The sequence below is a fragment of the Rosa chinensis genome, chromosome 5 (assembly GCF_002994745.2).
Source record: "Rosa chinensis cultivar Old Blush chromosome 5, RchiOBHm-V2, whole genome shotgun sequence".
Taxonomy (NCBI): Eukaryota; Viridiplantae; Streptophyta; class Magnoliopsida; order Rosales; family Rosaceae; genus Rosa; species Rosa chinensis.
The window spans coordinates 29,455,741-29,483,299 of record NC_037092.1 but is presented as its reverse complement, the minus strand read 5'-3'; the positions used below and the strand labels follow the sequence as shown (position 1 = coordinate 29,483,299).

General features: G+C 38.5%; 1 protein-coding gene across 2 annotated transcripts; it reads left to right on the top strand.

The window, feature by feature from the left end:
• The first annotated feature begins 15,015 nt into the window (after positions 1 to 15,015).
• Positions 15,016 to 19,094, top strand: LOC112203595 (G-type lectin S-receptor-like serine/threonine-protein kinase At1g11410). Of its 2 annotated transcripts, XR_005799775.1 has the most exons (5): positions 15,016 to 16,309; positions 17,423 to 17,545; positions 17,726 to 17,928; positions 18,023 to 18,233; positions 18,333 to 19,094. XR_005799775.1 is itself a non-coding variant. In XM_024344537.2 (4 exons), exons 1-4 carry the CDS (start codon positions 15,511 to 15,513, stop codon positions 18,161 to 18,163), a joined length of 1,266 nt encoding a protein of 421 aa, XP_024200305.2. In that variant the 5' UTR covers positions 15,016 to 15,510; the 3' UTR covers positions 18,164 to 18,326. The 2 variants fall into 2 exon arrangements, 1 of the variants encoding a protein (XP_024200305.2); XM_024344537.2 differs by lacking the exon at positions 18,333 to 19,094 and having other exon boundaries at positions 18,023 to 18,326.
• The last annotated feature ends 8,465 nt before the right edge of the window (positions 19,095 to 27,559 follow it).

Genomic DNA, 27,559 nt, shown 5'->3' with positions numbered 1-27,559 from the left:
CTTTAATATCTTACCAAAAAAGTCAAAGATGATAAGTAACCATGGACTACATAAGTATGAGGTGATCCATAGCAAGTAATAGAAATTTAATTGGAGAAGAAACCACCTTTTAATACAAACCCTATCTATTTTCTGTGCAATGGGGAATTGGATCATAAAGGTGCTTAACAACTACAGCTCCATTTGATGTGCACATGAATTAACAAAATTATAGTATTGTGAAAATTACCATCATTTTCTGTAAATCCAGAGAAGTAATCCAATGAATAAATGAAGTGCAAATATCAGAGCCATGTAAAACATAAACAAACATACAGGAAGAATGTAACTAATTAAAGAAGGTCCATTTAATCTAGCAGTATCAACATAGAGGCAATACTTACGTTCCACCAGGACATGGCTTCCTATCTGTCCACTAATGGCAAGTCGTGCATCTTTTTGCAAAAGCTCCACAGCAAGGATGTCACTTGCCTGCCAATTACAATGTAGATGGTAGTATTTTATCAATTTTAACGAACAATTCATGTATAGAAACTTTGCAGTTGGAAAATCAAGTTCCTTAGCCTTGTAAATGGAGAGCTGGAATACAAATCAGTAATGAAAGTCGTATGCTATACGTGAGAAGCCATAGAAATCACATATGCTCCAAGCGAATCACTCCCTAGCTCAGCAGCAATGCAGAAGGTATCCAGTACTTCTTTAACATCAGAAGTTGATGAGGAGATGCATGACTCTCACATCATCACAGTAATAACAGGAAGTTGCACTACTACAAAAAGTTAATCACACAACACTAATCACACAACGGAACATAAATCATCCGTTGTGTGTTTAAGTAAGCTTTATTCCACAACGGTACTTGTTATATTCTGTTGTGTGAATGTCAACAAAGTGAAAACTTTTTTATCAGAACAACATTGGACAACGGAAATGAAGTAATGTCTGTCGTTTGAGTCTTACAAAATTTAGCGGCATATTTTCCCTCCCAGAACGAGCTCACCAAAATCAAATTTGAACCATCACACAACAGCTTTTTGTTATCTGTTGTATAACAAAGTGTTGTATGAACTTTGAGAAATCTTACTAGGTGCACCTAGTGCAAGATGTACAAATTTGTACAACAGATTGTCATGGTTCTGTTGTCTGAGCATGAAAACAACTTACACAGCGCGGCAAAGTTTCAATTTGATGAAATCTATGTAGGCACAGGCGGCAAATTTTCCCTCCCAACGTGCTTTTCATCGTACACTCACACAACGGTGCTTTATTTATCTGTTGTTAGAGAAACATGAGACAAATTGAAGTCTCCCACCAAACATCTTAATTGAAACCTTTACTCCCACCAAACCCGATAAGTGCTCTTACTCCTTGCAAAACAGCCTCGTTTACTCCCTCCAACCAGCAACCCATATACTCGAAATCAGACCCTAGCCCCTCTCTCTCGCTGTGCCCCCCCCCCCCCCCCCATCTCAATTCACTCCTCGCTCTCTGCGATTCTCTAAGTCGTCGAGCTCTCTCAATCGTGAAACCACCCCCCTCCTTCTCTCCTCCGCGAAATCCCTCTCTCTCGTGAAAGCTCTCTCAATCTCTCGATCTGAAACCATGACCTTCGTCTCAATCCATTGCATAAAACCATGGCCTTCGTCGTTTCAGCTGTCACACAAGAAATCCCCGAACTCTCTCGTCATTTCATCCTAATTCTCCGATTTATTCGACGGATGTAGGATGGCCATGGAGATGGTATCGACTTTAGGAGAGTCGAGGTCAATGATGAATTTTGTTCAAATTGCAGATTAAGAAATGGTGATTTTCTAAGAAAAGTTGTCCTCTCAGTCCTCTCTCGACACTCTTAGTGCTCCCTCTCTCAATTCTCTCTCACAAACCCCAAAGCAGCCGATTTGGACCTCTCTCTCACAGACAAAAGGTTTGTTTATAGAAATTGAAAGGTTCTGGGTTCTGGGTTTGTCATTGGGTTTAGTGTTCTTGGTTTATCATTGGGTTCTGCACCTACATCTCTATGATTGGGGGTTACCAGGGTTGTCTCGACTTAAGATTTAGGATTTGTCCCAACTTTTATTTGGAATTGGGGGTTATCAAATGTTTCTACATTTAGTGTTTGGATTGATTTTTTTTAGATGGTTATATATTGTTTGGATTGCTATTGAATTGTGTGTTGTGAATTTCAGAATGCCGGGCAAAGCAGTCAATGGCCGCCTTGCTTGTGTGGGTGGATTGTATTGCTTGGTAAATGCTTAATCATTTCTGCTTCTAAGAGAATGAAGAAGGCTGGATTAGTCGAAAAAAATATGGTGAGCAAGAAATATGTTTCTAGATTGCAGTACTGCCCATAGCCCAGTAGCTTCGCTGGCACATGGAAGGAAGCTCTTCACAGGGGTAAGGCAAAATTACACTTCTATTTTGTGTTCAAAATTGCATCTGGTATTATGGTGTGACAAAGGTTGCTTACATTATAGTACTATCTTACTCTCCAAATTTGATTTGGATGTTAAATTATGGTAATAGCTATGATAGAATGAAGCCCGTATTGATTTTGTTCCAACTTTTTCACACAAGCACAATCAACTTTTTGGTCAAATTCTGGGCTTTGATATGCATAGGAATCGAATTTTTGGGTCATGTATTCTCTTTGCTTTGATCTAATGGATGATAAATTTAGCTTTAGGGTTAGGGTTTATGTATGACATCGATTTTCAATATTGGTTTCCAGTTTCTGCAATTAGCTTAAACTAATTGAATGTAGGATTTTGATTGGGTTTGCACATATTGGGATTCAGGTTCAGGTTGCTTTTTTAAGACTTCAAGATGTTAATTTTATTTGAAAATTTCGGTCTAATGAGTGAACAGAGATAGATGGGTAATCTGTGAACTCGTAGAATTGCTCTTAGAATTGTGGAAAATTAAGGAATGTAGCACTTGTCCTATATTGAGGGTGTTTGAGTGTCTGCAATTTCATATTAAGCAAAGATGTTGAGTCTTTGATACTATCTTAACTGAAGTTTGTTTTTTCATTACATGGGTTTTCAGTTCTTTTGAGTATAGATTGAGGGAATAGTTGTATTTTCCATCTGGGTAATCTCTATTCCAAGCTGTAGTTGTGAAAGGGTTTATCTTTACAATCTAACGCTGAAAGGTTTATCTTTTTCCTAATTCCTAATCATCTCAATTGGCTTTTGATGCCCTACTGAATAAAACTACTTAAAGTAATCTGTGCCTTCTGAGTTCAGGTTTAGTTTTTGCAGAGTTGCATGTATGCATTTTTATAGTCACTTAAGTTTGGGGGTTCTTAAGGGCTGGTTACTGTTGGTTGTTAACTGTGGTAGTCTCATTGGTACTCCTTCTGTTGTTATTGTTTCATAAGAAATTGTTGTTATCTTATTGTCACTGTTACTTTAAATCATACTTATAATCTGAGAGAAGATAATGACATTCTTATAACCTATACATACTTGTTATATCTGCAGGGAATTATAACCTATACATACTCATATATATCTTCCGCTTTTGCTGTGACATGCACTACGCCAAAAATTGAATCAGACGACGGCTAAAAACCGTCGTCTGATATAGAGGTAAACCGTCGTATATCGAGGCGCCGTCTGATGAAGATCGATTGTAGGGAACCGTCGTGTGAAGGGCTCGGCAGCATGTCGACAGCATGCCAGCGGCCTGTCAGCAGCATTAGCTGTTGTGCGACTGTTCTTCAGACAACGGATGACTTTAGAAACTGTTGTGTGATTGCGATTCAGACGTCGCTTTATTTTATGGCCGTTGTGTGAGTTTTATTCACACAACTGTTTTTTCATAGCATCCGTCATCTGTTTTGAGTTCAGACGACATTTTTTATTTTGAGATTGTTGTGAATATTGTGTACATACGACAGTTTTTTTTGTCGTTATTGTTGTCATAATAGAATGATTCAATGCATTATATTTGCTGGATGTGGAATCAAAAATGACCAAATTAACAGTAATTGATCAATATATATATATAGAAGAATTTGTTATAATCCACATCATGCACTAAAATGGATTGTGCAAAGATAATCTTTTATCCACAAAAGGAGTACATCTAATAGTACTCTCCTAGCAAACTACATCCAGAAATTTACTTAAGTGTCTAGCTTTGCTGTTCTCATGGCCACATTGGGGTCTGAGGAGCTCCCACACTCTACACACTCTATCTTCTGGAGTTTCTTCAATAGCATCAGAACTAAATTCAACTTTTCTTTTAGCATGTGCTTTAAGCAACTCAAGGTCTTGTTCCAGCTTCTGAATGTGCTTCCTTACTGCTCAAAGGCCATCCATATACTTTGCTTTATCCAAAGCCTGTAAGGGGCAAGAGAGAAAAAAAAAAGGAGAAAAATGAGAAAGTATATAATTAAGGGCTCTAGTTTTAATTTCAACATCAGTAAGCATCTGACCAGTGTTCAGTGGTCAGGAGATCTAGTTTCAACTAGAGCTTTTTACCAATAACTACAAAATGACACTACTATTTACCAATAGTAGACTCCAAAACCAATAGCCCATGCGGTCAATAATTGAAACAGGCTATCAGCCCATTTTATAGAAAAAACACTCAAATATTAAGAAAATTACAAAACATGCCACTGAGACTCACATAACCCATTTCTCCCAAAATCAGATCGATTCCAAATCGAAACCATCCCAAAATTCAAATCCTCCCTAAATCGATCTAGGGCTCCGACGAAGGTAAGAGACGAAGCAGCTAGTGGATCGAGGCGGTGAAGCAACCGGCGAAGGGAGGCTGCGAATCCGGCGAAGGGAGGCTGCGAATCCGGCGAAGGGAGGCTGCGAATCCGACGAAGGGAGGCTGCGAATCCAGCGAAGCAAGGCTGTGAATCTGGAGAAGCAAGGCTGCAAAGCAACCAGCGAACCGAGGCTACGAAGCAGGAGAAGGGAGGCTGCGAATCCGGCGAAGCAAGGCTGTGAATCCGGCGAAGCAAGGCTGCAAAGCAACCAGCGAACGGAGGCTACGAAGCAGAAGAAGGGAGGCTGCGAATCCGGCGAAGCGACCGGCGAAGGGAGGCTGCGAATCAAGCGAAGCAACGGGAGAAGGGAGGCTGCGAATCAAGCGAAGCAACCGGCGAAGGGAGGCTGCGAATCCGGCCAAGCAACCGGCAAAGGGAGGCTGCGAATCCGGCAAAGCGAGGCTGCAAAGCAGGCTAAGTGAGGCGGCGAATCCGGCAAAGCAAGGCTGCAAAGCAACCAGCGAACACGAGGCTGCGAAGCCGGAGAAGGGAGGCTGCGAATCCGGTGAATCCAGGCTGGGAATCCGGATTTGGTAGAGAAATTCTGAGGGTCAGTACTTTTAGCTTCATGTTGTCACAGGTTTTGGCATGGGTAAGCTATAATGACCTTGTGTTGTTTATTTGTTTTGCAATTTTGTGGAGCTGTACTGATCCTAATTTGTTTGTTATTTCTGCAGGGCTCAGCAACACTTTGTTTGTAGGTCAGTAGCTATAGTATGATTGTTAGTTTTGTATTGAGGGTTAGTAGCTTTAGTTTGTGTTTATGTTAGTTTCTTATGGTTTTTTGTTCTTGCAAGTTCATGGATTAGTTGCAAATTTTGCTGCTTGTATCTTCTACTTCCTTTCATTTTTTTCTTTTCCAATTTTTATCTTGGAAAGAAATAGAAGAAACTATAGAGATTAGGGTCTAAGTTTAGTGACAGTTTTTATGTGTTTGAATGCTATGATTTTTGAAGAGAAAGGATTAGAGTTGTAATCGCCAAAGGATTTTTAGGCACATTTGTCATCCCTTATGCTCTGTATTGCCGATTGACTTGCAGGATGGAGCTAATGAAAGCAATACTGAAGTGAGCAAATGCAAGAAGGCCAGGCTAGTATACTACTAGGGATCAGTACACTACTGAGGGTCAGTATACTACTGGGGCTAGTATACTACTGGGGGTCAATATACTACTGAGGGTCAGTACAGAAACTTCTTCACTATAAGAAGAGGTGAAATACAATGCAACTTGTATGTGCAAGCAGCAAAGCCAGAAATAAATGATATATTGTTCAAGTTTCATATTGTAATATTTATAAATAGTTTTTGGAATTATTAAATAAATGAGTTGTTTCTAAGAAAAACAAAGATGAAATATAGAAATATTATTTATTCACAATATTACTGACATTCAGCAATGTTAATTCACATTATCAAATTCACAAGGACAGATTCGTAAATTACTTACCAATAGAAATAATTCAAAAAGTGAAGGAATCTGACCGCATGGGTCATGAACAATACCGCATGGGCCATGAACAGTACCGCATGGGAATTTAAAAAAACAGGTCTGCTAATGGTAATTTATAGACTAAAAGTGTAGGTATTGGTAATTTGCAAAGTGGACAAAAACACTAATAACCCTACAAAGGAAGGTCATTTCAGAATCTAATGTGCTAGATAACATCATAGTACTTAAAAACATATCACTCAGAATAATGTTCCTAAATAGCTTTGGCAACCATTTTTTGAGAAAATCCCATGCTGACAAAATGACCAAAAACTTTGGTATTGGAAGGTCTGAAGGTCCTGAAGATCAGCTACTTATCTTGCATGTAGTCCAAGTATTTACCTGAAAGATCATCAAACTAAGCAAGCCCTTGACCATTTGCAAGTCAAATCAGATGTACACAAGAAGCAAAGATTATGCTACTGGTATGGAATGTTTATTTCATGAACTTACTAGCATTTAGGCATTGACAATTATACATCTTAGATTAAAATATAAGCCCACCCTTGCCCGATCAAGGGCTAAAAAACATTGAAATCATGAATCTAAGGATAACACATCATTCATAAAAGACAACAGAAAAGGCCAATTCCTCAAGGATGAACCTCAGTACTGTAACAGCTTCTTTCATAACATATAGTATCCGGACAACAATAAGAGAAAAAGACATAACATGGAACATAGCTGTAAATAGTCATATTTGAGTACTGGAACATTTAGGCTCGCCTAGAAAATACAAGTGGAAACCATGTTTCTAGAACAATTATGATAGTATGTAGTCAGTTATGATAGCATAATAGACCAAAGAAAGCTTCTTTAACATAAGATCACAAGTTACGAGTAAGATGGGAAGTCTTTGATAGAAAAAAGCTGGTGAGATTAGGATGGATGTAAGGTAAAGTATTGGATGAAAAAAGGAAATGCATAGCAACTCACCGCTTGGTTAGCAATGACACGAGCAGAAGAAGTTTTCCCTGTACCTGAAATTTGACAGGCGTTGATAGATATCAAAACTAATGCAATTATATGTTCCTGACATATTTCAAAAGCAAGCACAAAAATGGGACAAAGCTCACACATTCATGTATTAAAAAAAATAAAATAAAGATTGCTCAGCACACCCAACTTTTGATGACAATTTTATCTGGGAGGACCAAAGGCACTAACTGGTAAACATGCACCTGCCAACTTTCTTGACAAGTAAAGGTCGGCCATATCATCATCATCATCCAGCAGTTGCTCGAGCTGATCCCTCACTTGCAAATAAATACTACAGGATTACCTCTTGCCTTGATTTGCAGGAGTAAAGAGGGCACTGGTATGTTGTCTTTATTCGTAATCTAATCAAGAAAGTTGGTCTCTACTCCATACCAAAAATTCATTTTGATATCATTGCGCGCAAATCTAATATAAGATACACCACCAAAAAGAGTGTGGCTTACAGATATAAGTGGAAACAGGAGCCTGCATTTCTACGGCAACTAACTTAGACTGCAAGCTTCAGTGGTCATGAAGCACAAATCCTGGGGTGCCCCTAGAGGGCTTTTTGAAGCAAAAGTGTTTATCAGCGTATTTCAAAAAGTCCATTAGCTATACACTTGAAATATCTTTAATGTCCCCACAGAAGCTGAAAAATGGGATTTTGGAAAAGCTAATATTTGAAGCTATAAGTTGCATTTAAATTCAGTCACACACAGATTAGAGATAAACTACCAAACAATCATTCACAGACCAGAGGAAGATTGTATACCTTTTGGACCCGTACAGTCAACCTTGTCATTGCACTTTTCAATTTACAAACCCTATCCAAATTGCGGCTACTAATCTGCAGATTCAAATGGATTGCAAGAATGTCTAAAAGAATCATGCAGAAGAAGTAAATTTCATAGAACAAATGAAAACTGCAAAAATAGATAATCAAAATGAACGAATAAATAAATAATTTTGTCAACTCAAAACAAAAAGAAGAAAGAAAACTGAGCAACTACTTTTTCTTTATAGAAGATCATGTGAGATAAACGTTCTCTCACTACAATAGTAAGTTTACAAGACTATGTAGCCAAGTATGCTAGCCAAAAATTCTCTGAGGCCAAACAGGGCAACCATAAGAATGAAAAGCCAGAGGGTTACCAAAATTCAACAAAAAATCAAGCATGATATTTGGATTATTTTTATTTTTATTTTTTTAACACAATTTACACAAAACTGCAGACAATAGTCCCTTGAACTAGCCATCTTGTGTTTTCAACAAAAACTTACTGGTATACCCTATCTGATAACTGACATGCCTAAATCTATGAGCTATAATTAGTTATTTTCCTGAAGTAACCAAACAAGTGCAGGAAGTACTATAATTTTGTTCCTTGCACTCTTTTGTTTATTTGCCATTTTTTTCTCCCCACTTAGCCCCCAAGGGATACAGACACGCACAGAGTAGAAAAGAAACAGAGAAACAAGTTATTCCCCACCTTACAGGTAAGCGCATCTAGAGCTGGATAAGCAGCAGTCTCCAGTTCTGTCGCATGTGTAGCAAGAAAACTACAAATTGCTTACAAAGCTACCTCCAAGGCCCAGAATTCAAATGGAGACTCTTCATTGATAATTTAGATAAGTGGAATGTAAGCTCAAAAAAGAATTCAGACTGATGATATAAGTGACAGGTGCTAAAAGATATGCATACAACTACGGGCACTAAAGACAGACACCGCTCCTCAAGTGCTAAACTTTAAAGTTATGATATCATACCATCTTGTTCACCCGCGTCAACATCATTGTGCCCAGCAGGGAACTCTCTTCCATCTGTTTGCTTTTCACGATTGGAATTTACAGGAGGCAACCGTCTTTGAAGCTCTTCAACAACAGGAATAACATTTTCATCCAATAGATCCCAAAGTAGCACCTGTATCCACAACAAAACTAACAATCATCATCTACAAAAGAGCCCCAATCACTCAAAGCCGAAAGCAATAGAAACAGATGAAATCGATATACTTAAACCAAAAGAAAGTAAATTCTTGAAGGTTGGAAGTTACCAATAGCTCTGGCAATACAACATCATTCTGCAATTGAAAAACAATAAAATTTGCAGAATCAGTAAAAAAAAGTTAAGTACTTGAAGATTTACAATAGAAACCATCAATGAAATTTAAGTAAATCGACGAATCAGATTAAACCCATCAAAGAATGAACAAAAAACAAAGAAGGGTGTGAGAATTGCAGTAAGACCTGAAAGGAGGGCTTCCGTTCCGATGTGGGAGCTTTCATGTGGAGAGCTGAGGGAGAGTGGGTAAGGCTTGTAGCGAGGAACAGAAGATTTGGGTTTGGGGAGGGGGAGGAGAGAAAGGAAAGCTTTGGAGTTTAGGGAATCGGAAAGATTGAGAGGAAGAAGAGGAAGAAAAGGCATTGGCGGCCGGTAATAGATCGAAGAGGCAGCTATGGCACTAGCCACGGACCTCAGAAATGCCATTTTATAGTATTTGGTTTTCGAAACTGGAAAGATTGAAATAGTGACCATATAGGCTTTGTTTTCGATTTCGAGTTCGCGAACGCGCTTCTCGCAATCGTAAGGCGGCAGAAGCGTCGGAAATTGGATCAATTAGTGAGAAAGAAGTGAAACCTAAAATCATAATCGGGTCGCTGAAGGTGGTAATGGATCGGAGAGAGATTGTCGCCGGAGAAAGCATCTTTGGTTGACTGCTCGAAGAAGTCTCGGATGGCCTCCGTGTTTATGTTACTGCACTTCGTTTCTCCGATCCCAAACCAAAACCTTGAGCGACATCTTGGGGATTTGAAAATTGAAAAATCGAGGATTTGAAATTTGGGGATCCAGACGGAGTGTGGTGGAGATTTGAAAATTGAAACCCTAGAAAGCTGAGGGAAAGATTTGAAATTTGGGGATCCAGACTTGGAAAGCTGAGGAAAAGAGTGATGGTTTGGGAGAGTGAGGCTTTGGCCGTAGGTTTTGGTTCTGGGAGACGCTGTCGAGAGACCGAGGAGCATTGGGTTTTGGTTTTGGGTCTGTGTCGATAGAGAGTGAGGAGCTTTGAGTTTTTTGTTATGTTTTTTGCCTGAGTGTTAGGGTTTCAAGCTGGGTCTATATCAATTTAGACAAGCCCTATCAATTTAGACAAGGTCTCACACAACAGAATTTTATAAAAATGTGGTTTGAATGCAGTCATTTTAAATTTGGGGTTTGTCTCCTATCAATTTGATTTTCCTCATTGGGGAGTTGGAGAAAGATGATGGTGGGAAATCTCCCTCCTTCTTATCAAACATATTGATCAGACCACAGTTTTTTTATTTTTTGTCGTATGATCAATACATGTTGGGGGAGATTTGGAGTCTGAGATGGGGTTTGGCACCACAAAGATGGTGGGAAATTTTCCGCTCAATTATTTTAGGGTCATACAACAGTTTTATCCTTAAACGTCTTCTGAACTAGTTCATAATTCCATATCAGACGACGGATTTTATAAAAACGACGTACAAAAAAATAAAAATCAACCAGACGATGAAAAACTATGATGCGTCGTCTGAGAGGTGTCGTCTGATTCAATTTTTGTAGTAGTGATGCGCTCAGAACTGGAGCCTAGAGCCTGAAGTTTGAAGTAGAGAGCAAAGCTAAAGCAGTCGTAAAAGGGAGAGTAGCTAGTGAAGGAGAAGAGGTTTCCTATCATTAAAGGCATCACTCCCCAGTCCAAAGTTGACTCTTTTTACCAATCCCACACCGAAAAGATTTCTTCTTCTGCTTCCCTCTTAGTTCACTTAATGATAAATTGTTGGACATCAGTAAAACACTATGCCTTTACTCTTCCTCCAACTTTTCTCTAGTTATCAAAGCTTGCACATTTGGGTATCACATGGTGTATTCCATTGTTTTGATCAATTATTTTGGACCAAGTTTCGAGCACTTAGAGCTATTTGACAGCTCGTAATTTTAAATTAACCAAAGATGTTGAGTCTGATACTTTTTCAACTGAATTTGTTTCTTTATTACATGGGTTTTCAATTTCTTTGAGTATGGATTGTAAGGAACAGATGTATTTGCCATTTGGGTAATGTCTATCTTTTTCATTGTTTTTTATTCATTGTACGAAAAATCACTACTTTCTTCGTTTTCCCTTAGTTTAAAATCTCGGCATTGTGAGTTTATGTCCAGTTTTTTCCTGAGTTGTATGCAAAAATGTGTAAAATAGTTTGAAAGTATTATTTACATGAGCTCATTTTCCGCCCTTTTCTCTTCCTTTGAAAGTATAGCTTTAATCTCTCGATTCTTTATGGGATGCAATGTGTTAAATTGTAGGTTGTTTGCTCTGGGTTCTGTTGACATTTAATTACCTTTTGTTGATGGATTTTGGATCATTCATTGTCATACTGTCCAGTGACTGAGGATATAAATTTCATCTGATCAGGTTTGCTCCATCCCCTGATCCATCACTAAGTATTGAGTTTTATGATCAAACTCCAGAGCAACAATCAGTCCTAGGGTATGTTGTTGACTCATCACAAACAGGACATGCTCACGATGTAGCATCAACAAATCCAATTGGTCTTGACCAGGAGCACAGAGTACCTCATGGTTCCATTGGTGTAGCAGCTGGTCATCGAGCCATTGCTCAGAGTAATGCTGAGGAAATTTCTGAAGCTTTTGTTCAATACTCTGCACCATAGCAGGTACATCAACTATTAGATAAATTTTTTCATTTAGTATTCGACAATTCTATATCTATGTGTCCATTTGTAAATTTTTCAATTGTACGTTTTCCCTTGTATGTTGACAGGTGATGAGTTCCCTTGTAGATCAAGACGGATTGATACTCTCATATCTTAATTGATTGCTCATTTCTGGCACTATCTCCAGGTCTAAACAGTACAAACAAGAAGCTGCAAAATTTAAAGCTAAGATAGGCATTCAATGCTAGAAGGTGATGGAACAAATGGAAAACTTCCTTTGAAACCTATTATATACTTCCAGACATGGAGAGTTGGTACAGTTTAGTATCACAGTGCTTCATTTTTCCTATAGGTTTTGGATATTCTATTTCATATGGTTATAATCAGATCGCCCTTAATTTGTTGTTATTCTGATATGCAGGCTTTTTATTTTTTGTTCTTGAAAATTGCCTAAATTTTGCATTTGCTTACTCTGTGGTAATTAGTTATTGCAGAACCATGCCACTTTATTTAAGATTTCATGGATTGCAAAATGTTGCAACTTGTAAATTTGCAATTGCGTGAGATGGTGCTTTATTTAGCTTTGGATATACTTAGACTTTATGGGAGGGTCAATTATAGGATCCTTCATTTCTTTCAAATGCTGCATCAATGACGTATATATGCATCACCATATATAGCATGCATGAAGGGACAGATTGTACATTCTTCTTCCCAAAGATTTTCTTCCTCATATTGGTCTCTAATTTTTAACAGTGCATAATGGGTTCTGCTTTTCTCTTGATAGTGAGTGGGGAGAAGGCACTTGAACTTGGGTTACATGCTCTTGTTCTTTGATACAACATTTTGATCATAGAGCTTTTGGTGTATATCATGTGTTTTAATCTCTACAGGAGGTCTTTCCAATCAATAGCTTCTTGGCCAATCAAGACCAAACTTTGCCAAAAGTGCGAATGCAAAGTGCTCTCTCTCTTAAAAAGAAGGTAATATTAGTATATGCATCTTTGTATATATACTTTTCTTCTGCAACTGTTAAATCATTTGTGCCTAATGCAGACATTGTCAAATTTTTTCAAATCACTAAACAAGTTTGCATCTTGCAGGCCAATTGTGAGTGAGACATTCGAGGTTTTGTAGAAGCGAATGGCAGCTGAAGGTTAAGAACCATCGAGAATAGGAATGTTTTTTATTCATGTGTAGCTAGCTAAGAATGCTCTTGTTTGGTGCATTATCTTGTTACTTGAATGTATTGATGTTTGAATAATGGTTCTTGAATGATATATATGGATTAGAGTATTGTTTATATGGTAATATATTGAGCATTATTCTGGACAAACATTTATATTGATATTCTTCTTGTTGTTCAAGGTTTAGTCATACAACACAATACAAAACAATGTGTTGTATGAATGTAAAAGAGTTCAAAATTGAGGCTTCTCCTACAACAGTCACTAGTTGGTACCCAATTGATTACAGTATTCACATGCACAACGGATAACCAAATATAGTTGTTGTGTGAACTAACAACCAACAACAAAAGAAAACAAAATTCTGTTGTGTGAGATTCATAACACACAACAGAAATAAAATGATCACTGTTGTCTGAGTAATCAACAGACAAGGGAGATAATTTTACTTCAGTTGTGTGTTACTTACCTCAGACAACAAATATTAAATTATATCCGTTGTCTGTTAGTAGTCTCAGACAACAAATAATGAGTTATATCCGTTGTGTGTTATGAATCTCAGACAACAAAGAATGAGTTATATCCGTTGTGTGTTATGAATCTCAGACAACAAAGAATAAGTCATACCTGTTGTGTGTTATGAATCTCAGACAACGGCAAAATTTCATCTTCTGTTGTCTGAATGTGCCGAGGCATCGCCGTGCATGCCATGCCAGGCACATGCTGCGCAGAACTCACACAACGGAAATAGGTATTTCTGTTGAGCAAACTATTATCACACAACGGTGAAATCACCGTTGTCTGATTTTTCAATCACACAACACTCACTTAGACCACGGTGAGCTTGGTCATCACACAACACAAATCCACCATCGTCTGATGACCTTTTTGTAGTAGTGTTGCATTTTTAAAACCCACATTAGTAATTCTCTCATTTCTATAGTTTCTTTTCCTCCCTATTTCTTGCCCCCTTGGGTGGATCAAGTCAAACAGAGACATCTTCAATTTGAAAGACCTTAGTTTGATTCTTGAAAATAACACCTTAAAGTTGACCTATTATCCATTTTAGGAGTAAATTCCAAAATTTAGCCATCCATGAAAAATGGATTTGGGTTCGGCAGAACTATAATTCCATATTTTTAGAGCAAGTACTTTACAAATTCTATTTTCAAATCTACATTTCTCTTTGAATTTGCTACGTATAAACAGTTGTTGAACACACGTTCGTAGTTTAAGATCAACTTGCAGATATTCTGACCAAAACTGTTTTTGGAAAAGTGTTCCACAGCTCACAAGACAGGTTGTGTATGCGAGGCATTTATTCCTCAACTTATGGTTGCGTGAGCTGCTCAGCACACTAACCTTGACAAACAGATCTGCTCTACATCCGCATATCTCCACAATTGACAAAGTTGTCCATATATACTACATTAATGCCTTGACTTTTTTGTCTGTACCCTGATGATGTATCAGTGAACTTCCAACTGTAATATTAGTTATGGTAGGGTAGGATAGTTATGGTAGCAGCTCTATAAGAGCATAATTCCTAATTGTAAACACGTAAGAATGTGCTTGAATATACAAAAATACATTACCAGATTTGACACATACAACAAGATGTTGACCTAGTAGACTTGTCAAACAAACACTTGTAATTTTTCAAATAAGGTTTGTGCGCATTTTTCTTCTTGCAGACCCAACACTTAATAAATGTCTACCTAGTCTCGTCCCTAGAATTCTAATCTGGGGGGCGATATGTCAGAATTATTGAACTCAAACTTGTGGTTAAGGGCTCTCTAATCACTAGTCAATTGGATAGACTACATAAATTCAATCCAATGGAAATAAGTGATGCGCAAATAGAAATAGACAAAGCAAAATGTTTCATTGAGAAAAACTAACCATGAGTTCCAGTATCGAAGCATTTATCAAGATATTGCTTCTCTTCCTTCTTCTCCCCTCTAGCATTTGCCAGCTTTCCCTTGACGCCCTTACGCCAAACAGTCACATCAGAGAGGGTAACGTTTTAGTCTCTAGCACTCAAATCTTTGCACTAGGGTTCTTCAGCCTTGGAAATCCTCAGCACCGCTATGTTGGAGTTTGGTAAAACAAAGTTCCAGAGCAAACCATTGTCTGGGTTGCGAACAGAGACAACCCAGTCAATGATTCCTATGGAGTGCTATCGATCAATGGTGATGGAGGCCTTGTCATACATGGAAAGGACCCAAGTACCCCTCTTTGGTCCGCAAACGTTACTTTCTCTTCACCAAACAATTTCACAGCCAAGCTTTTGGATACAGGAAATCTTGTTTTACTTAAGAATGGTAGCCAAAGAGTTGTGTGGGAAGGCTTTGATTACCCCTCAGATACAATGCTTTCCTCTATGAAGATGGGGCTGAATCGGCGGTCCGGGTTGGAGTGGCACCTAACATCTTGGAAGTCAAAAGATGACCCGGGAACCGGGAGTTGTACATATGGGATAGACCCCATGGGGTTTCCGCAGTTGCTTCTGCTCAAAGGTAGAGAAGTATCGTGGCGGGCCGGCCCTTGGATCGGGGACAGATTGAGCGGTCTACCTGTAATGACCGTTACCGTCTACAATGCAAGTTTTGTCAACAATGAAGACGAGATATCCTTAGTGTTTGCTGTTGCTAAGGACTCATTGATCACAAGGGTGGTGATAGATGAATCAGGAATATTTCAAGTGTTCGTGTGGAACGATCAATGGATCAAATTCGACTCCCACCCGACTGAGTGGTGTGATTACTATGGACAGTGCGGTCCAAATACTAACTGTGAGTCAGAGAAGGACTATAAGTTAGCTTGCACATGCCTACCTGGGTTCGAATCCAAATCATCTAGTTTGAGTGTTGGTGAGAGTGGGTGCATTAGGAAAGCGGGAACGTCCATATGTCAAAATGGAGAAGGGTTCGTGAAGGTGGCGCGTGTAAAAATACCAGACTCGTGTATGGCACATGTGAACATGAGTATGAGTTTGGAAGAGTGCAAACAAAAGTGCTTGATGGATTGTTCTTGCACAGCTTACACGAGTGCGGATGACCGGGGAGGTGGGATCGGGTGTGTGACATGGCATGGGGACTTGATGGACACGAGGACTTTCTCCGATGTTGGTCAAGATTTATATGTTCGAGTCGATGCAACTTCTTTAGGTATGTTCTTTATGTTTATAATACTACACTAGCTAGAGCTAAATGTGGTCGTCTAAACAAACATAGAAAAATAGTGAATTCGGATTATTTAACATTTAGGTTTGCTCACTTAAGGGTCAGTTTTAAGGGAATGTGAGAGACAAGTGGATCTCAACCACATGTATTAAATTTAAATACTGAAATTGCAATAACTTAAATCTTTATTTACCCTTAGCCGTCAGATTCATTTCTACCTCACATTCTCTAAAAAATTATTCCTGATTTGAGTAGCTCTAATTTAACAATACATACTCAATTTAATGATGGTAATACCATAATTCTCAAACCACATACTTAGGAATAGGAGGGGCCATTTTCATTTACACTACCTTCATACTCATGAAATACATGTGCGATTTGGTGTAGGTCTTTAAAAAAAAAAAATTGTATTTATGCTTTTTGTGCATTTTTAGTTTTATTAGAATAACTATTAATATGCTTTGATCATGAGATTCTATTTTCTAGACTAAAGGGTGTTTCGCTCAATCTATATTTTGGAGAAGTCTGAGCACTTCCTTTTATATTATAAACTATAGATAGTAGTCCTGCTCAACTGGTCCCCTTTATATTATAGAACTATAGATAGCGGCCTGCTCAATTGGTCAGTTGATTTCCGTGCTCAGTTGTACTGAATAGTGATGAAAAATAATAAGGCAGCTCAAGTGCTTATTCATTATTTTCCATTCTTGGCTCTACATCAAATGTCAGTTGGGTAGTTGTACACAACTGACTACTAATTAATTGAGCACCAGAACATGACTCAGATAGATAGATAGATAGATAAAGAGAAGAACTTGTAGGCCTAACATCAACAACATCAACCAAAAAAGTCAAAAACTAAACTAGACCCAACAAGGAACCTAGCCAACTCTATCCTCCAATAGCCATTATCGCCGACATCCAAGCTGCCATCAAAACCACTGCGACCGTTATTGTAATGTTCCACTTTGCCTCTAAACCATAAAATTTCAATAATCACCAAATCTGATGATTTCCTAATTTTCAGGTCTTTGGATTATTTTTTTTTTCCAGTACATTGGATTTTGGGTGTTTACTTATTTCATACCTTCGTAGCTCAATATGCAAAGTCAGGTGGTTCTCTTAGCAAGAGGGCAAGGCTGGCAATTTCACTTGGATCTGTTACAGTTTTTATTCTCTTACTTACCTTTTGTTGGTTGGTGAGGATGAAGATGAAAGGTAAATAAACTTGATCTTGCCTTCTGTTAATTTATCAACATTTTTCACCTTACTTTTATGTAAACTCCCCTGTTTTGCATTATGAAATATCATCTCATGTGGCTAACTAAGCTTGACTATCTCAAGCTATGAATATGGAAACAAGCTTATAAAAAATTACTTTTTTGTGTTTGATAATAGGTAAGCGTAGGCAAAATAAAGATTCATTTGAACTTACTGCTGGGTCAACCTACTTCGAAGAAGCTATTGGTGGATTAGTTCTTGATGATAGTAGAATAAACTCGGAGTTACTATTATTTCATCTAAACACCGTATCCACCGCCACAAACAATTTCTCCATTGAAAACAAGCTTGGAGAAGGAGGGTTTGGCTCCGTTTATAAGGTAGCTCCCTTGTTATAATGTATGAAATAAATAAAAAAATTGGTGCACGTGTCGCATCAGCTACTCTCTTTGATTTCTCAAATTCAAATTTCAGGGGATACTTTACGATGGAAAAGAAATAGCTGTAAAAATAATATCCAAGTTTTCTGGCCAAGGAGTTGAAGAGTTTAAGAACGAAGTTCTTCTGATTGCAAAACTCCAACACAGAAACCTTGTTAAGATTTTAGGTTGTTGATTTGAAGATGAAGAGAAGATTCTAATCTATGAATACTTGCCAAACAAAAGTTTGGACTCTTTCATCTTTAGTAAGTCTTTCTTTGTTATATATATCTACAATTATTATTTGTAAGTTTCTTCAAGCAAGCAACAGTAATTAGTTACTCTATATTTCTTACTCTATCTAGATGAAACAAGGAGAGCAATTTTAAGTTGGACAAGACGCTTCGAGATTATCTTGGGGATTGCTAGAGGCTTATTATATCTTCATGTTATATCTTCATGAAGATTCAAGACTAAGAATTATCCATAGAGATCTAAAGGCCAGCAATGTTCTATTGGATAATTCTTTAAACCCAAAGATTGCAGATTTTGGTATGGCTAGAATATATAGACGGGAGCAAACTGAAGCAAATACAAAACGTGTGGTTGGAACATAGTTAGTTTCCCCTAAAATTAGAAAATCTCAGAATAACTTTTTGGTCTATGTGTTATCAAACTCTTAACAAACACTAAAGCAGTACAAATAGCTTGTGGCAAGCATACCCAGGTTTGGGAGTTGTGGAAAGAAGGCAGAGCCGTGGAAATCATTGAGTCATCTATAGGTGAATATTACCTTATTAGTGAAATAATAAGATGCATTCAAATCGCACTCCTGTGTCTGCAAGAATTTGCGACTGACCGACCAACCATGTCGGTAGTTATTTCAATGTTAAGTAATGATGCAGCTCTTCCTTGACCGAGACAACCCGCATTTTTACTGAAGACAATGAGTCCTAGTGGAGACTCATCCAGCAACAAAGGAGGTAGTTCAGTAAATGATGTCACATGTACAATTGTAGAAGCTCGCTAAAGGTTTATTGTATGTCTAGTGCAACGATAATCTAATTGAGCAATGTATGGAAGATTCTATTATCTTCCAATTGGGCTTCTGAGTTATAAAGAATGTAATTAGGATGTTATCTTGAAGCATATAGAGATCAATGTGATCTCTATCCAAATGAATATTGATTGTTAGTTTCTACCCTGTTGCACCCTAATATATTTGTTTGTGAGTTTTGATACCTATAGTATAACTATGTCACCAAGAATAAGTAACACCCTTTTAGTGCACGAGCCAAGGTGCGACCTGACCACAACATGGATCTCGTAGACCAATATCCAAGCTACCCCGTGGTGGTCGAGGGTGACCAAGACCAATATCCTAGATGCTTCATAATAGGCATTTCTAGACTCTCTTACATCCCACATTGGAAAATAAGTTAATGGAGGAGAGCTCGCTTACTTATAAAGGGACCCCCTCTCACATAGATAGGCATCCCATTACATCTTTTAATGCGCTTGGGCCTCAAGGCCCAAACACCTAGTAAAAAGTTCAAGTGTCTCCCACAAAGCGTGAGATGAACCACTATACATTGTACCCCCAAGATAATTCATAATTTGTTGAATGGCAACTCAATCTGTTTATTCATAAATGCCACAGTACTTCAATAAGATTTGATGATATTTTACCTTGTTTTTGTTTTGTAAGCATCAACGTCAGATTAAAGCAATGTGGAAAGATGTAACTGTCTAAGCGATTACTTGATTGGGAAGAGATATGTCAACAATGAATTATGCCCATGCGTTTTCATTAATAAGAGAAGTTGCGGTATATTTCGTTGACATGAACCTAATTAGAACTTTAGATGAGTTAAAGGAAACCGCAGAGCACCTGAAATCTCAAATTCGAGATGAAAGATCTTGGGAAAACTTAGTTTTTCTATGGTTTAGAACTTGCACACCGTGTTGATGGAATTTTGATTAATTGGCTTGCACACAAAAGATGCTTAGGCATTTTAATGAAGATAAAGTCAAGCCTGTTAGCACTCCCAGGGTCGTTTGAAGTCTTGACCCTAAATAGTATCCATTTCATCCTAAGGATGATGACGAAGATGTGTTAGAGGTTGAAGTATCCTATCTAAGTGCAATAAGTGCATTGTTGTATTTAGCACAATGCACAAGACTGGATATCTCCTTGACTGTGAACTTATTAGCTGTATATAGCTTTGCGCCAACGTGACGTCATTAGACTGGTGCAAAGAATATCTTTCGATACCTAAAGGATACGATAGATATGGACTTATTCTTTCCCTATAGAGAGAAACAAGTCTGATATTGTGAGCCCTTGAAAATTTTGTTTAATTTTTAGAAGGTAATTTTTTGCCAATAAGATTTTTGCAAAGTAATTTAAGTGAAGAAATCGATTTTGGAGATTGTTTTGGTGTCGTGACTACCTATTGGGTCTTATGATTTAAGTTTGGGTTGAGATTCTTTAATTTGGGCCTAGAAGGTTACAGAAGTTTAGTAAGGTGACTGTTTGTTGAAGTTTCGAAGATGATAAATTGAATTGTAACAAAGTTTTGGACTTTGATTTTTTACGAGATTGAGTTTTGACGCTAGCTTGAAGTCGAGGATATAAAAAAAGGATTGTCGACGAAAAATAATCGAAGGTTACTAGCCCAAACTCGAAAGTAATCAGCTAACCGAATTGAGTAATTTGTCACAAGGGCGTAACAGACATTTCACACGAGATATAAATAAAAGGGGTTAGAAAACCCTAGAACCCAAAACTCCCTCTTCCTCTCACCCGGCCGCATCACTCTCTCTCTCTCTCCCTCCCTGACCTCTCTCTTTCTCACCTTCTCTCTCTGCCAGCGCCGGAAACTCCATCTCCGACCACTCGCTCTTGTCACCACCACCATCAATCGATCCGGCACCCAAATCTGACCCAAGCCTGAGTCTCACCTCGAAATGCATCACCTCCAGCCTCCGCACAGGTTCCTCGAAGCAACCACGTCACTGCTCGTTGGCTTTCTTTGATTTTTGGCCATCACCACGCTACACTGCCATCACTTCTCGACTCAGAACTCGCTAGACGTCTAAACCTTGAATCCATGTTGACTGCCGATGCCAAAGAGCGCCGTACACATCTTATGCCGAAGTCTTAGCTTCTGCTAAGATCGATTTATCTCCTCCGATCGAAATTGAGCTACACCGCCTCCAAGGATGGAATCAGGGCATCACAATCTATCAAAGCCCTAGACCCCCGACCTCTACCTCCGACCTGAGCCGACATAGAGGTGCCTTGCACCACCGTCGAACTTCCAGACCTTCTCTATTAGGTAATTTTGTCACCTCTGTTTGTATGAAGCCTTTTGGCTGTTACGAATCGAAGTCCTAACCCTATAGTTTAATTTGGATTGTGTGAGGTATGTGGATTCCCGCATTTTGAAGCTTCAGATTAGTAGTGAGCTACTGGGTCAGTTTCGATAAAAATAGATTAAGGTAAGGACCTCAAACTCTATTCTGGATGCGAAATTGGTTGAGTGTTGAATATTAATTGTATTGTTTTTTGCTAGAGGTCTGAATGGGTTGATGGTGGTGGGAAAGCAGCTGGCTTGAATCGAATCCATGTTTGGAAAAGAAGAGTGGTAAGGGCCCGATTACTCTGAATTGTGAAATTGATGGTGTTCGGTTTCTGATTGTTGTAAATGGGTTTGTTGGAGTTATTTTAGGAAGTGAAGTTGTTAAAAATCGCAGAAAATTGTTTGTTGCCTCAGGAGTGGAAAAGAGTAAAAACGGTGATATGGTGGTTTAAACGTTTGGTATGGCATTTGTGGTGACTATGTGATTACTGAAGATGCTTGTGATCTGTTTGTGTTTAATTAAGGAGTTGACATTGTTATAATTGTGGATTTGTCGTAAATGCAAGGTAGACAAAGAATGGTTAATTTGGTGACCTTTATGCGATTAAGTGAAATTCGATTTGGATAAATGAAGTAAATTACAAATGAAGTACTTCAAAGCTACCATATCCCAAAAAATCATAATCCATCGGGAATGGTAAGCATGATTTGTTTTCTTAAAGTAAAAATGCTAAACAAATGAAGGTGAAAGTGCCAAGTATATTGCCATATCCAGAATGATTCAAATACTACATCAATCATTTGGATTGTTTGGGAATGGGTAATGGACTTGATTTACTAAAAGCAATTCCTACAAGTAAAAGTTTTAGATCATTGTTCAATTAAAGGATAGTCCGATGGACTTTAAGGAAATTAAGTAAATGTTTTGGTTGCTCGGTTAGTTGAGTTATAATGACGTTAAGTTACTCATTGTTTTGATTTTTATTATAAAGGACTCGAGCATGTGCACTTGGATTTGGACAAATAATCGAAAGTCGGGAACGAACCCGAATGTGGACGAGCACTCCAATTCCAGGTAGGGTGAGCTGTCCCTTCCTTATTAGAGGCTTTTCAATATGCATGGAATGCTCTAGTATAATAGTATATTGCCTGCAAGTACATTTTTGGTTGTTCTTTAGTCGATGCCTTGTGATATCCGTGTTTCCATAACTGATAATTGCTTATTGCGAAAACCGAGGCTAGATTTGCATGTTGAGATACGGTACCCAATATATGTTTGTACTTATGACCTGAAAGTGAATGGGACCTAGACGTGTTGATTCCTAGGGATCCCACGGTGTCGATAACCATGAACCTCCTGAGGGGGCTGTGCTCCTATGTTTGTCGAGGAAAGGTGAGTACCGATAGTGAACCAGTCATAAGACACTCAGGGCCAGGAAATGGACACTTTTGCTACTTGTAGTCATAAGCACTACAGAGTAGTTCGCTGGTTCTCGAAGGATGACGAACCAGGTCGGTCACCGATTGATTTAGATTAGTCGGTAGGTAAGTATCTCGAAGCTCCAAGTTGTGTGAAGCATGCTGCATATGTTTTATAAAGAGAACAAATGTTTGTGGTTATCTCTTTTTAATGTATTTTTGATAAACGTGCATAATATTATGTAGTAAATATTTTCAAGTATATTATTTTTCAAACCTAGCACGGTTGGGTCCGCCCTTACTGGGCATGCAAGGAAGAAAACTCACCACTACAACAGTGTGTAGGTTTCGAGCGTGTGGTGAGAGGCCCGTAACCCAGGGGCGCGTCTCTCATACTTGTATTTACTTAGTGATTTGTTATTTTCCAAATTGGGCTCCTATTGTAAGCCCAAATCCTTTAGCCCACTTTAAATTCCGCTTTTGAAAATATGTTGTTCGGTTGCTAGAATGTTTGTCCAGGAAAGTGTTTTGTAAACCAACAATCTAAACCCAATAGGCCTTGTGATTTCGGGTTGATGAGTTATTGGGATGTCATTAGTGACATGTCAGTTTCTCATTGGCTCAGGGTCGCGGTGCTGTGGGACCTCTCTCTCGGGTCACCACAGATATGATGTGATTTTGTGCTTAAATGCATCTTACGCGCAACAAGGACACGGTCATCAAAGAATTGGGAAATATTTAAACCTGGAAATATCATACCTAGGGGATCTTGAGCTAACTCAAATCCAATGATTTATGGGTCACAAAAGTTATTTGTTAAACTAAAGTAAAATTGGAAAATAGCTAAGTGAGACACCAAGTCTCACGCATACAAGGCTTAGCTCTCACTAGGCTTAAAAAGTAGCCAAGAACACACCAAAATAAATTGGTAAGCTCAAGGCCTTATGGTACTTACAATGAAAAATGTGAGCAAATATTTGGGGGAATCGACTTTTGGTTTTGTAAATTAAAAACTAGGAAATCAAAAATTGCAAAAAGTAAAGTGCTTGAAATTTAAAGGTTTGGAAGACAATGGAAGGAATTGGGCACTAAGGCATCTACTCTAGCAATCATTTACCGTAACAAAACAATTTTGGCACATAGCAAAAGGGAAATGGCACAATCCCTAACTCTAAGCTAGACTAGAGCCATAGAGTGATAATGCAAATCCGGACTAGAGCATTCACATTCTCATAGTACAAAAATAATGTAAATCCGGGCTAGGGCATTCACATTCTGATCAACATACACATTAAGACCGGACTAGGGCTCCTAATATGCATATAATGGCATTAAGTTCAATTTTAAAGATTAACAATTTGCTCATGACAACATGCTCATTCATAAAATTAAGCCATTAATTAAATGAATTTCATGATAAAGACAAGAAACTAGTCATAAAATTGGCTAATTTCTATAAGAAATATAATTTCATCGAAAATTACACAAAGTCATGAACAAAAAACCACAACACACTTTCATTACTAAGCACCAAAAATTAATGTCATTACATGGTAAAAATTCCTAGGGCACAAGCCCTAGACCCAAATAAGAAACTACTCACAATCCACCAACATACCCACAATGAAATTCATCAATTACAAGAAATTAAAGTAAGGAAAATTAAGAAAAGAGGGAGAGACCAACACTAAAAAGTGAGCATGACATAAAGATTGGAATTATACTCTCTCTTGGACCTAAACCCGAATGTTTGACGAAAAGATGGAATTTGATTGAGCTATATATAGTGAAGAATAGATGAGAGGTGAGAGAGAGATGGTGGTCTTGGTGGTAAGGGGAAGAAAGGATGAGAGGCTGTCGTGTTTTTGGTCTAGAGGAATGAGAAGAGAGAATGAATACATGGGTGGGTCAGCTGGTATATATTCTAGAGAGAATGGAACAGAATGGATTATATGGTCTTGTGGTGAAAGAGAAAAGTAAGAAGACAAATGGGTGCAATGCTGTGTGGTTGAGAGAAATGACCAAAATATTGAGTATCGAGGAAATATCGATGGTCCGGAAAATGAAAATTTCGATATCGATAAATTTTCAAAGATTTGACGGAAATTGGGAGAAAATCATTGAAATTTAAGTGAAACTTTGTGAACTACTTACTTGATCAATTCTCGATCAATTTGGATCTTCCATCTGATCCAACACCTATATATATAGATTTGTCCAATTAACAATGAACGGCCATGATCAAGCGGTGGGTGGATGGATGGCCAAGATTGCACCGCTGAAATTTCTTGTTATTTAAATGAATTTCCATAATTTCCAAACTTCGGAAATTCATTATAAACACTTCGGGTGTCCGAAAAATCTCTCGAAAATTTCCACGAACTTGTCGTGTCGTATACTTTATTATCCAACTCTTAAATCACGGATTTCACTTCATGAAATTTTGTGAAAAATTTCTCGAACACCTTAACGTTTATCGAGATCGTTAAATAATTTACCGTACAATCCCCACTAGGCGGGACACATTTTTCCGGGGCTCACAGTATGGTAGACACTTTGGACATATAGTGTGAGAATTAGAGAGAATAAGGACTAAACTGTTTAATTTGAAAGGTGAGGAACTGAACTATTTTACGGAGAAAATTACGTACCGGGAATAACAAGTATTTAATCCTTTTATACTATATATGAGTTTTTCTATTCATATCTCAAATTCTTCTTATTTGATCTCCTACACTTTTGCATCTCCTTTTACTTTTTAGTAACAGAATCTGCTCAATACCCTAATGTTAAATTCTTGGAGTAACCTTAATTATGTTTAAGGACATCTAATTTATGTGTCTGGCCCAAACTCTACTGACTTTCCAAGTTGTAATAGGGTTAGTCTTACAAATATTCTCGGAGATATCTTATTTATTGTATGATTCAGTTTACATGTAAGACTCATATTCTCTGGTTGTAATTCTCTATATAAAGAGGCCCCTATTATCAATGAAAGCACAACTCATTCTATCCCAATTTCTGATTCCCGAAAACACGTTATCAGCACGAAGCCCTAACCCTGAAACCCTAAATTCGTAAACTTGAAATCCTAGCTGTCTCCACCGCATACCTTGAAGCTCTTGATCCTAGACATCTAGAATAGGCTGACAAAGCCCTAAACCGGCCACCGGAAGTTCCGAACCGGTCTGGTTTGCCTCGCTTCATCTTTATACCGGTACCTGCGTGAGCCTCTGCCCTTGCTAGCCTCACCTCACCCCAGTGTTGTTAGCCTTGCTTCGCCTCAGCAGCATAACACCCTCGCGCCTGCTAGCCTCAACCACGCACGCCCAGCACCCTTGGCGCTCCTGCACATCAGCTCCACGCATACCCCCTCACTGCAGCACATCAATGCATGCCAACAGCCCCTCATGCACGCATCAGCACACTCTACCAGCCCTTCGAGCACACACCAGCATGTAAGCATGCTCACTAGCGCCTGCAAGCAAGTTAACCTCACTACCAGCCACCGCCAGCCACCAGCAATCTCCGATGGCTTTTTCCGGCGACTTTTCAGGCATCCCTATTTTGAGGTAAATTTTTCTAAAAATTCCTCCTTTTTGAGTTTTTTTCAATTTCTCTTCCTTTTCTCGGAGACTTCCAACATTCCTTCTTCTAGCTATCTCCCATTTCTTCTTTTGTGGGAAGACTAAGCTAAACTGTGGGGGTTCGTGCTATCTCCAAACTTAGAGTTTGTTGAGATCTCCAAACTTAGAGTTTCTAGAGAATTTATGATCAACCATTTACATCATTATTTCGATCTAATCCATGATCTCTTGGAATTGAATTTCTTGGGAGCAATTACTCTAAGAAATTCATAATTTCTTGGGAGCGATTATGTTCAGAAATTTCTTTTGTTTTCGTGGTAGCATTTTTGGTCCGAAACTAACCCTTTTCTTGTTCCTTTTCAGGATGAATAACCTGAACAAACTGGACTTTGCTCCATTAGGGACAACTGGCTCTGGATATCGCAAGTGAGATTGTGATGTTTACTAGCATCTCAAGGCCCAAGAAATCCTGGATACGATTCTTGAGCCTAGCCAGGACGTGCTAACTGTTGAGTAAGCTCAAACTTCGGAAGCAAATGAAGTAGCCTTGGTAGCAAATAAGGCAAAAGCCGTCATCCTAATGACTCGTCATATGGATGATTCGCTCCAGTACAAGTATATGAATGAAGAAGACCCCAGAAGGCTGTGAATCTCACTCAAGAACGCTTTGGCAATGTCTGTGATTCTCTGCTTCCTGACCTAGAAGTGGGATGGCATAATCTCTGCTTCTGTGATTTCAAGTCAGTTCTTGGCTACAACTTGGTTGCACTTCGCATTAAATTCTTAATGAAATTATGTGGAAAAAATTTCACAGATGCGATGTTGATTAAGAGGACTTTCTCTACCTCCCCCGTCCATGCTTTAATGGTTGCTAAGAATTATCAAATTGATGTTACTATCGGACAGATCACAAGGTTTCATGAGCTCATTGGAGCTATGAATGTCACTGAAAAGCATGACAACATCCTTGTGAAGAACTATAATTCAAGACCCGTGGGAACAGAGCCTATTCCAGAGTCCAATTATAGTTGTGCCCCTAAGGGAGGGCGCCAAGAGCGAAACCCTAAATTTAGGGACAATTCTGGACATTCTAGTACATATTCTCGCTCTAATGAGGAAGGTAACCACCAAAATAGATGGACACAGAACTGAAGAGGTCAACGTGGAAATAGAGAGGGAGGCAACGCCTATGGCCATGTTGGTGGCGCCACCAACACTAAG

What these genes read in the sequence shown, in the direction of transcription:
- LOC112203595 (XM_024344537.2), top strand. Translation starts at nt 15,511, where the DNA reads ATGCTTTCCTCTATGAAGATGGGGCTGAATCGGCGGTCCGGGTTGGAG. An exon ending in AGTCGATGCAACTTCTTTAG is followed by an intron (nt 16,310 to 17,422) that starts GTATGTTCTTTA and finishes ATACCTTCGTAG; the next exon opens with CTCAATATGCAAAGTCAGGT. An exon ending in GGTTTGGCTCCGTTTATAAG is followed by an intron (nt 17,929 to 18,022) that starts GTAGCTCCCTTG and finishes TTCAAATTTCAG; the next exon opens with GGGATACTTTACGATGGAAA.